The sequence below is a fragment of the Meles meles genome, chromosome 3 (assembly GCF_922984935.1).
Source record: "Meles meles chromosome 3, mMelMel3.1 paternal haplotype, whole genome shotgun sequence".
In the NCBI taxonomy this organism is placed as follows: domain Eukaryota; kingdom Metazoa; phylum Chordata; class Mammalia; order Carnivora; family Mustelidae; genus Meles; species Meles meles.
This window is the reverse complement of record NC_060068.1, coordinates 77,292,053-77,304,132: the sequence shown is the minus strand read 5'-3', so window position 1 is coordinate 77,304,132 and position 12,080 is coordinate 77,292,053. Positions and strand designations below refer to the sequence as shown.

The following is a 12,080-nucleotide window of genomic DNA, read 5'->3' as shown; positions in this document are numbered from 1 at the left end:
TTTGTCTTTTTTTTTTTTTTTTTTACTTTTTTTTTTTCAATTTTACATACAATTAAAATTATATGGTATAGAATTGAATTCATTTTTAAAAGTAACTAAGAATGACTTTTGTTTTAGAATTTCAAATTGTACTTTAGTGAAGGAACTTATGACTCACTCAGAAGTTTTTCCTTATTGCTGCTTTAATGTTTATACAAGTGTGCCTGAAGATTGATTTGAAAAGTGAGGATTAGAAATGACTTGGTAACAGACCAACTTGAGGAAGTCTAAATGCTTTGAACCAAATTTTTATAGATTAGTTAGTTGGCTCTTGGAACACACCATCAAACACATGTCTGTTCTTTATCGTTAATTTACTCTAAATAAACTTCTGCTGTATGCACCAAATGGTGAGTGATATCCTGGGTACGGACTGTGCCAATTATGTAAAATTCATAAAATGGTTAGGAACACTGTTTGGATGTTGTGGAAGTGGTAAGCCTAGGCCATATGGCTGTGTGGAAAGTGCCGTGGAATAGTCACAAATAGGTATTCTCATGTCGATAATAATAGAAGATACCAAGAAGCCCAACCCTGAAACAAAACAAACATTTCCTTATTAGTAAAAGTATTTTACTAATATATGTGTATACATAGATACATACATATTTATATATATAAAATTAGTATCTTATAGTAAAACTTCAAATCCAAGTCTTAGAACACTGTTAGTCTTAGAAACCCATATTAACTTTGCTCAAGAACTATTTTTTAAGAAAATGATACATAACTGCTAAGATGGGTGAGTACATTTAAAGGATTATAGCACTTAGTAAATGTTAGAGGAGACTGTTTCCAGAATTTTGTAGGCGAGAATAATTTCTTGGCCAGACTGATATAAGCCTAGAGCCACCTTCTCAGTATGGAACTCAGGCTGGCGTTCTTCCAGTCCCATGATGACCCGTTTCCACGCTTACGAATGTGTTCTACAGCTCTTCCACAGAGAAGTTTGCTGCTGAAATGGGGTTAAACATGAGTGACTCCAGGAGCTACTACTTCACCTTCTCTTCAGCTTTCTGGCAGCTCTACTCAGTTATTCTGTTTAAGAAACTAGAAAGCAACCTGGCTTGGGCACTTAAAACTTGATTACAAAGCACTTTGTTTTCATTTTGCTTCTGTTGCTCACTTAAATTTTGTATCTGAGGGTGAAAAATCAAACCCTTTCTGGTTTCTCATTATAAGAAATTATTTCAAAAATTGTATTGAAATGTTTACTTTTATTTTTTCACTTCTGTTAGAATGTATCTATTTAATAATTAACTATTGACTGTTGGCCAAAAAACTTCTGGGCTCCACAATACAAAAATCCAGCTTTTCTTCTGGGGAAGAGATATTTTATGATACACTTCAAATTCAACTTTTATTCAGTTGGACCTAACTTATTTTTTTTGCATAATTTAGTTCATTCTTTTTAGTTAATTCTTTCTAAATATGTCCTTAGCATTAATTCATTTTATATATACTATTTATTTTTTATTTTATTTTTTCTTGAAGATTTTACTTATTTATTTGTGAGGGGGAGCATGGAGGGAGAGGTAGACTACCCACTGAGCAGAGAGCCAGGTGTGGGACTTGATCCCACGACCCTAAGACCATGATCTGAGCCGAGGCAGATGCTTAACTGACCAAGCCACCCTGGTACCCCTTTGTATACTATTTATTTTTTTTTTTCAAGATTTTATTTATTTATTTGACAGACAGAGATCACTAGTAGGCAGAGAGGCAGGCAGAGAGAGAGAGGGGGAAGCAGGCTCCACGCCGAGCAGAGAGCCTGATGTGGGGCCCGATCCCAGGACCCTGGGATCATGACCTAAGCCGAAGGCAGAGGCTTCAACTCACTGAGCCACCCAGTTACCCCTGTATACTATTTATTATGTGTACTTATCATTAACTCAAGATACTTATTTTCATCAAATATTCTATTTCATTTTACCTGGTCAAACCTGGACTGATTGCCCTCTATATTAGTTGTATAGCTACTTTCTTTGATTTATTTCTCTTGAATTGAATCTTTGGTTCAATCTTTCTGAATTCTCCTTGGTTTATTACTTCATTCTGATAGAGTGCATTTTCTAGAAGCATCCTGAGAAAGGGTATTGGGAGTACAGCTGTCCTCAACTCCCTTGAACTGTGCAGGAGTTAGGGGCATTGACGCTTGTACAGTAGAAAATCTATGTATAACTTTTGACTCACCCAAAACTTAACTACTAATACCCTGCTGCTGACCTGAAGTTTAATGATAGTCGATTAACATGTTTTATATGAGATAGAGCAAGACAGCATGAGCAGCAGGGAGGGGAAGAAGGCTTTTCATAGCTCTTCAGTTGAGCAGGGAGCCCAACACAGGGCTTTATCCCAGGACCCTGCCTGCCTGAGCTGAAGGCACATGTTTAACTGAACTGAGCCACCCAGGCGCTCCTGGAAATGTCTTGTTTTCTACTCACATTTGTTTGGTAGTTTGGTAGTTTGACTGGGTATAAAATTCTGGCCTATAAATTATTTTCCTTTAGAATTTTGTGTTACTTCATTGTCTTCTAGTTTCAGTTATTTTTGTTGAATAGTCTTCTGATTCTTGGTGTGACTTTTTTTCCTCTCCTTCTAGAAATTGAAACATTTTCTTTCCATCCCCAATGTTCTAAAATTTCATGATGATTTGCCATGATTTGGTTCTGTTTTGATCCATTGTACTGAGTCTTTCAATCTGGCGACCAAGTTCGGGGAAATTTTCCTGAGTTAGTTGTTGGTTCTTTCTTTTTTGTAGTTCTTTCATTCGAATTGATTGAATCCTGTTCTCTGAATGTTCCTTTAAAAAAAAAAAAAGGTATCCTGTTCTTATTTCATGGTTGCATTATTCTCCAAGTGAGGATATTTGTTTTTTTAAGTTTATATATTTATTTTTAATGTTTTTATTTAAATTCAATTAATTAACATATAATGTATATAATGTATTATTTTTAGTTTCAGAAGTAGAGTTCAGTGATTCATCAGTCTTACACAATACCCAGTATTCATTACGTCACTTGCCCTCCTCCTTAATGTCCATCACCCATTTATCCCATCACCCCACTCCTCTCCCCTCCAGCAACCCTAAGTTTGTTTCTTATGATTAAGAATCTCTTATGGTTTGTCTTCCTCTTTGATTTTTGTCTTTTTTTATTTTTCCCTCCCTTCCCTTGTAGTCCTATTTTATTTCTTAAATTCCACATAAGAGTGAGATTATATAATTGTCTTTTCTGTGATTGACTTATTTCACTTAGCGTAATACCCTCTAGTTCGATCCACATCCTTGCAAGTGACAAGATATCATTTCTTTGATGGCTGAATAGTATTCCGTTGTATATGTATACCACAACTTCTTTATCCATTCATCTTCTGATGGGCATCTGGACTCTTTGCATAGTTTGGCCATTGTGAACATTGCTGCTATAAACATTGAGGTTCAGGTGCCCTGTCAGTTCACTGCATTTGTATCATTGGGGTAAAAACCGAGTAGTGCAATTGCTGGATACAGGGTAGCCCTATTTTCAACTTTTTTGAGGAACCTTCATACTGTTTTTCCAGAGTGGCTTCACAAGCTTGCAGTCCTACCAACAGTAATACTGAGATTTTTGTTTTTGTTTTGTTTTTTTTTTAAAGATTTTATTTATTTGACAGAGAGAGAGATCACAAGTAGGCAGAGAGGCAGGCAGAGAGAGAGGAGGAAGCAGGCTCCCTGCGGAGCAGAGAGCCCGATGCGGGGCTCGATCCCAGGACCCTGAGATCATGACCTGAGCCTAAGGCAGCAGCTTAACCCACTGAGCCACTCAGGTGCCCCAATACTGAGTTTTTTTTAAAGACCTTTTCTTTTACGTATATAGGCTATATTCCCTCTAGTATTTGTTGATTGATTGATTGATTTTTTTTTAAATTTCATGGTAGAATTTTTTATCTGATGTCTGATCGTTTTTAAAGAGTGGAATGCTGAAATGCTGATAAGAAGGTCTCTAGATGAATATGGCTTGCAAAATATGAGGTGAATTGTACAGTGTACTAGCTGATACATTTTAGGGGTGAATTCCTGCTTTAGTATATTCAGAATTTTCCTCTTGGGCCTGTGAGATTCCCCAGGGACTCTTTTAGCCTCCTGAATGGCTAACAATGTTCTGGGAGCTAGATGGAGGCAACTGGGAGTCTCCATTTGCTCTTATTTTAATCCCTTGCTTTTGGTAGTATTCTCATCTTTCAGTGTGCCTGAAGATGGTTCGGGTACTCTTTGTTTTTCCTTCTCCAGAGAATATAATTAGTCTTTTGTTGGATAGGAAAATAGTGGCTGCTCAGTAGCATGGATAGAATATTGAGGGATAATTGCTTCTTTTTTTTTTTTTTTTTTTTTTTAGATTTTATTCATGTATTTGACATAGAGAGATCATAAGTAGGCATAGAGACAGGCAGACAGAGAGGAGGGGAAGCAGGCTCCCTGCTAAGCAGAGAGCCGGATGCGGGGCTCAATCCCAGGACCCTGAGATCATGACCTGAGCCAAAGGCAGAGGCTTAACCCGCTGAGCCACCCAGGCGCCCCTAGGGATAATTGCTTCTTAATTCATTTGTAACCAATCTGTTCTACCCACCCACCGACCCCCAGCCTCCACTTCCAAAGATAATTTGTGCCACTAGTTTCTGAGTCTTTTAGGATTCTTGGTGTAACTCAGGTTGGGTCCTAGTTTTCCTCACAGCCAGCTTAAAATGCTAGTCTTTTGAATCTTCTAAGTCAGTTACCCCCTCATCCATTTACTTTATAGTTTCCAAGATGTTGTTACTATTGTCTTGTCTTCTAGTTATTCTTGATGTTTTACGCCTTTTTAAACAATCTTGGACTGTAGTTTCAAGATAGTGTGAAATTAGATGTACATGTTCAGCTTATTCTCTTTATCAGAAGTTCCAGAAGTAAAAGTTATTTGTGTTCATGTTTAAAAATTGCAAACCTGGGGCGCCTGGGTGGCTTGGTGGTTTAGGCCTCTGCCTTTGGCTCAGGTCATGATCTCAGGGTCCTGGGATCCAGCCCCGCGTCGGGCTCCCTGCTCGGCGGGGAGCCTGCTTCCTCCTCTCTCTCTGCCTACTTGTGATCTGTCTACCAAATGAATAAAATCTAAAAAAAAAAAAAGTTCTTTAAAAATTGCAAACCTGTGTATAAAGGTATGAAATAAAGAATAAAACATTTTCCTCTACTTTTCCCCAGAATACATACCACCCAGAGATAACTAAAATTAACATGTGTGCCCTCCCAGATATTTTTATTTATGTAGAATAATGCATTTAATATGAAGAAGCAAAAATGAAATTTTACTGTATAAATACACATATGGTATATAGTATAAATATATGCTATGTGTATTTAATATAATGTTGAAATTATGAAGTTCTGTGTGATTTGTACATCAATACATATATACAGATGTCTTAATTTTTAGCTGTCACTAAAAATACTATCACATTGTATGAGCTTTTCCTAATAAGAGCCCAGTTGTTAAGATACTTGTTTCCTATTCATCTTTTTAATATTATTACCAATAGTGCTACTATAAACATTCAGATACACATACTTTTTTACTACTTGTTATAGCTTTTGTTTAATTTTTAAGAGTGGAATTATTTAGTCAAAAAGCCATATGCACTTTACTCTTCAAATAGGTTATGCCTCTACTAATTGTATAAAAAATGTTTTTTTTAATACCCTGTGTGACTTAGCTATTACCAGGTTTTAAAATCTTTGGCATTCTGTTAAATGACAAATGCTATCTTGTCATTTTAATTTGCTTGTTCTAATTATGTGGGAAGTTAATTGTGCTTATTGGGCATTTTTTTTTTATGAGCTGCATATTCAGTTCACTTAGCCATTATTCTTTGGGTTATTTATCTTTTTCCCAGTCAATTTATAAGAAGAGCTCATTATATGGGAAGAATTTTGCCATTTATTCCTCACATGTCTTGCAGCTATTTCCCCAGAATTGTCCTTTATAATTTTGACATTGCTTACTGCATTTTTGCTATATGGTTAATGTATTTTAAAATGAAAAATTATTGAACAATTATTGGCTTTACTCTCCCCAGCCCAAATTATTTTCTTTAGAGTTTTAAAATGTTATGAAGTATTTGAACTATTGGTTTAACTTTAGTAGGTATCAGCAATACTTTATTTCAACTAACTAGTTTATGGAATAAATTAAAATTTTCTTTAATTCTGATTCTAACTTTAAAAAGACCATTAACTAAAAAAATAAACACCACTAATTAAAAGACTGCTAATTAAACTTCATGTTCAAATGTCTTGTTATTTAGCAAAAAAAACTTATTTTTTCAGTGTTCTACGCAAGAGTTCTTCTTGATTGTCAAAACCCTGTATCATCTGCAGTCAGAATTTCAAGCATTAATACCTGCTATTAATTCCCACGTTCGGTCAGACTTGCTGCAGACATCTATTTTAGAAATTCCTGAACTCCTTAGTCCAGTGGAGCGTTACTTAAGGATCCTTAATGAACAAGCTGCCAAGTAAGTTGTAGACTCTTAGATCACTGTCACTGCTGGAAAGGAAGAACTAACAGATTTGCCATTTGTTGTGTGGATTCATAAGCTTCCCTCATGGTACTGGTAGAAGTTGCACTTGAAATTAGAAATATGGGATGCCAAAGGCTGTCCATGGTAGCTGGAAGTAACCCTCTGCCATCCAAAACGTAGGCAGTTCATTATCTAGGACTGATACAATACAATACCTAGGACAGATACAATACCAGATGATGAAAAGATAAAGCCCAGGCAGAGCAAGTAGTAGCAGTTTATTAATGCAAAAGTGGGAGTCAGATGGCATCTTACCCTTATTTCCTAGATGTCCAGTGGTAGTCTGCCTTATATTTAGAAACCTCAGAAGCAAAGTTATCTTTACAAGATAGTCATTTTACAGTTCATTCCACAAAGAGCTTTATATTAAAAGGGAAAAAAAGATAGTATTGACATTCATATTTATTTTCTTCATAGGTGAACAACAGATATTTAATTTTATCTCTCATTTTCACCATGGGAATCGTGAACTTGCAAAATGAAAATGATGTTAGGATAATTTTGTCTATCTTCAAAGAAATTAAGAAACCAACCCATAAATATTTAGTGACAGAGCTGGAATTAGAGCCTTGTTTTCCTGATTCCCAACCCTTTGGTCTTTTCTCATGCTGGGAAAAATAATTGATAACTGGTATAGGTAGCATGCTTCAGTATATGTTTCTGCATTTTTTTTCATTTTATAGGACTGGAAATAAAACTGAATTATTCAAAGACCTTACTGAGTTCCCTTTAATAAAAAAGAGGAAAGATGAAATTCAAGAAGTTACAGACAAGATCCAAATACATTTGCAAGAAATACGAAAAATACTAAAAAATCCTTCTATACAATATGTGACAGTGTCAGGACAAGAGGTAATGTCAAACATACTTTTATTTTGCATCCATTTATCTCAAATAGAAAAGCTATTTTAAAATGTAAACAAAAATCTGAGGAGAGGATGAAAGTTTGTTTTCAGATTTTCTCTTTTATTCCTTGGAAATATGATGTACTACTTTGTGTGGGTAAGAATGATTTTAATAACAGTATTTTATGTGTTTGTTTACTTTCTTGGTAAAATCATGCAACTTGATGTTACATGTGCTTTAGTATTATTTGTTGAAATTGTATTATAGAAAACATGACTCTTGTAAATAATTACTTATAGGATTCATTTCACCTAAATCCAGGAGAGAGAAGTTAGTCTTTGATCTCTGACCTGCAGAGAATGAAATGATAATGGAGTGAACCACCTGTGTAGGTTGGATCACACAGTGACGGAAACTCAGGGTTTCCTTCCAAAGTTGGTAGTATAGCTGCTAGAAAACAAATAGCAAGGAAAAAAAAAAACAAACCAAAAAACCAAGCTATAATGAAGACCTACAATTAGTGAGTCTTCCATGAGATAATATAAGTGCTGTTCAGAACGTGTTTTTTGGTATGCATACTTCAGTGTAAAGTTTGATATTATTAATATCTGAGTGAGAATCAGGAAGAAATATGCTTTCTGAATGTGGTTGTATCCTTTGGTCTTATTTTGAGTCTTAAGGCATGCTACTTCTGTATCTTACGTTTAATAAAATATAGAGATCCTAACTGAGGGAATTTGAGACATTCTACTTCATTAAAATCGCAAATTAGGAAATTCATGAATAATTTCCATTGGGTGGATGAACTTTTTATTCAGGATTTATTTTTGTCATGGGGAAGAGCTTAATTTCAAATAAAATCTTAAAACATTTGCATTACTTTAAATATTTAGTCAAAAGACTGCTGATTTATGTAATTATTTGAAATAAGAAACCCTACAGCAGAATATAATCTTTATTAAAATATTTATTAATCTTGTGCCATTTAATAGACCATAGCATTAAGACTTAATAAGATTGTCAGTCTGTCTTTTGGACTCAAATCTTTTGGACTCAGGCAGATGTTTCACAGTGTATTCCACATAGAAGTCTATATACAGGAAAATGATTTGACAGTATTTATACTTAGTTGTCCCCCACCCCCAGCCAAATATTTAATTGCATCACTTAGTTTCACTATGCAGTCTGGATCTTCCAAAACAAACAAGTGACCTTAGCACCACTGTTCCAGGCTATATATTGAAAATGAGATGATCAAAACTGCTTAATAACAGTAAAAGATATGTAGTAGAAAATTGGTAACCACTGGTTTTATAGTAGGGAAACCTGGGTGTCTAAGTGTCACTTTCCCCACGTACATGCTGTGTGACCAAGGCCGAATCACCTGTGTTGTGAGACTGCTCAAAGACCAACTGAGTTAAAATACATGAAAGTGAGTTGTAATCAAAGGTTAATCCCACGTAAATGTTCTTCTGATATGGTAACTACTAATATATTTGTCAGGCACTTGATTAGAATGGTTCTAAGCACTGCACACATATTATTTAGCATTTGTAATAACACAGAAAGGGGTTATTCTCATTTTGTAGTGAAGAAAACTGAGGGTTGGAGTAGTTGGGTAAGTTACATAAGTCAGAAGCCCAGTCCTGCCTGACTCCAGACTTTCTACCAGTTCCTTATTTCACGCCACTCACAAATATTAACACAAGGATTATCAACATTTGGCTTTTATTTTATGAAACCCAACATTTTAGAACTCAGTTTAGAACAAACTAAAATAAAGCTGAAGTCTTGGGAAGATAGCCCTGGATCCAGCTGGTAGTTTTACAGTAAAAATGGGGAAAACTGATCAGGAATTCATATGGAATAGTAGATTAGATTTTTTTCCCTTTTTTAAATCAGTGTGGCAGTGAAGTTTAAGGAAAAGGCTCAGAATGTAGATGAAATTGGATTATAAATCATTAGGGAAATAAATTATCTTATTCTTTACTTAACCTTTATTAGGTTAAGGTGATGAGTTTGAGGCAAGAAATTTCTTAGTTATTAACTGTGGGATGAATTCTTACTGATTCTTAAAAAAACCTATAGAAATTGAATAGTATATCAATACAGAATCACTTTTATAACATTTTTGAGAATTAGTGATTCTATTCAGACAACAAATGAATTATAGATATTCAGCATTGTTAAATTTTCTCTTAAAAAATTGTACTAATGGTATCAACAAATTATTTAAAGACAAGGATCAAGAACAGACTCTGTTAAATATGATTACATCTGAGAAGTGAGAGAGGAAAGCAGGAAAAAAACCCTTATTTTTTATGTGCTTCTTATTTTATACCCTTCTGTTCTGAAATTTTAGAACTTTGTAATAATTTTTTTTGAAAACCTGTTTTAGCAGGCCAGTGCAGTACATGGATTTTGTTATTAGTAAAAATAAGTAGATTATCAAGCCAGTGATACTTTTGACAACTTTCCCTTTTCACCTGTTCCCAGTTTTATGTACCCATTAGAATACTATAAGATGTGTGTTACTATTGCTGACTCTGAAAGTATTTGTAAGAAAATAATGAAAGCAGAAACTTAGCTCACTGCTTCTGTGATAGTTTTTCTCATATTTTGTGTATATAGAGATTCATTTTTTGATGAATCAAATATGGAGTGGTATTTAGATTTGAGGCAGTATTGGTAAGTAGTAGTATTCTTAAGGAAAAGGGAAGAAATATTGGGGGAAATCTTTAAAAAAAATTTTATTAATTCACAGCATGCAAAATACCCAAATTCTGCTTAGTGTGTTTAAGATGTGAAAAGCATTCTCTATTAAATCTTACTTCCAAAGAAAAAATATTTGGAAAATTTTTGAGAGAGAAGAAAGAAAAGAGGGAGAGTAGGAATGGGGTAAGTGTGCTTTGGAGAAAACAGAGAGCAGTTTCTGAAGTGAATTAAGCAAACTTAGCAATGATGCGAGCCCAGTGATACAACAGGCTGTGGTTTGAGTAACAATATCTGACATGTTTTAACCAGGATAGAATTGGATCCCAGCAGTATATGAGAAATTGCTAGAACAAATCAAGGCATACTTCTTGCATCAACACCTAAGAAACAAAGTCAGGAACTATAGAGCAGGGAAGTGTGCTATGAGAATTCTCTAAGATTTCTGAAATACACATGAATTTCCAAATTTAGTTTCCTTTTCTGTAGCAATAAAAGTTTTAAAAGGCCTTGTCTGTTCATTCTTAGAATGTTTGTAAAAAGCAAAGAGAAAATTTCCTGTTCCTTAGGCAGTATAGAAGAGAAAAAAAATAAAAAACAAAAACCTGCTAGTAGATGACAATTTTGAAGAGAAACCCAGCTGAGACAAGGAGGACACACAGGACCAGCACCAACTTGAAGAAGTAACCCCAGGGGTGTAATAAGCAGGAGGTCCATGGGGACCTTCCCGACTCTTACTCTCTTTTCCATCGAGTATTGGCTCTGCATATGACCTCTTTGAGGATCTGCTGTCTTTAAAGTAGACCTATCTTGATCCTTACAGATTGAACTATTACGGTCCAAACCTTCCCCAGCCTGCTTTAAAGGGCCGTGACTAGAAGTGATCTGTGATGTGTCTAAAGCACAGATTTTAATCCAGTCCCCTGTGCTGCGATGTTAAGGCAGATGAAGTAAGCCTGCCTACCTGGCACCCAGTGATCCCACTGAGGCAGTTTTAGCTTCTTTTCCAAATTTCTGCCTTCCCTACACAGTAACTCCTATGGAGCTCTGTGTTCGTTTCTGTGGATCTAGATGTGTCCTTGCCAAGTATTCATGAGCCACTGCGGCCCTGCATTTTGCTGTTTGCTGCAGGCTTAGCTCTTCTCAGAATTATTTGATAAAAAGATCAATATGCCTTTCTTGAAGGACATTTACAGATAATGTTTAAGCAGAATTTTTTAGCATGGTCTTAATGTGCTTTTATCTTTCTTGTCAATGATATTTATATTGTGGGTTTTTCCTCAGTTTTTGTAATGGAAGGGAGCTCTTTTAGAGTCTTGACTCTTCACTGTTTAACTGGGTGGGGCAGATTTGAAATTGTATTAATTCCTCTCTATACAAGAAGACATTATGAGTCCCAAAATTTTTTCTAAGGATGAAAATTCTTAAATTTAACCAATAATTTCTGTTTTACTTTAGTGTAAAAACTATATAGAAAAATAAACTCAAAGATAGGCCAATATTATTAATAATATGCATATTATTATATTAATGTATATATACTTGTAAATACCAGAAATGTTATAAAACTGGTATATATAAAAAAGTTCCTGTGGCCATCTCAAATTTAGTGGTAGCCACAGAGCTTCTGGGTTTCCTCCTCTATAAAATAAGTGTGTGTGTCTTTATTCATTTAAATAAAACACTAAATTTCATTACAGTGATATAGGAGAGTGAGCAGGAAGAAGAGATGATATACAACTAATGCTAAAAAGGAAAGGCATGATAGACGCAGTTGATTTCACTTGCTTCCTGATTGATTTCAGAAAAGCTTGCTTGCAGAACACAGCTCTATAAAGATATGGTTCACAGAAGTGAAAACTTTAAGAAAACTCTCGGGAAGAAATCTCTTC

The 12,080-nt window shown here is 35.0% G+C and overlaps 1 protein-coding gene across 1 annotated transcript in view; it reads left to right on the top strand.

The window, feature by feature from the left end:
* The window catches only part of MSH3 (mutS homolog 3), a 186,014-nt gene that overhangs the window by 99,657 nt on the left and 74,277 nt on the right, over positions 1 to 12,080 (top strand). The window contains 2 exon segments of the mRNA XM_045999684.1: positions 6,377 to 6,564; positions 7,314 to 7,482. Of these exon segments, the coding sequence (XP_045855640.1) occupies positions 6,377 to 6,564; positions 7,314 to 7,482 (357 nt within the window).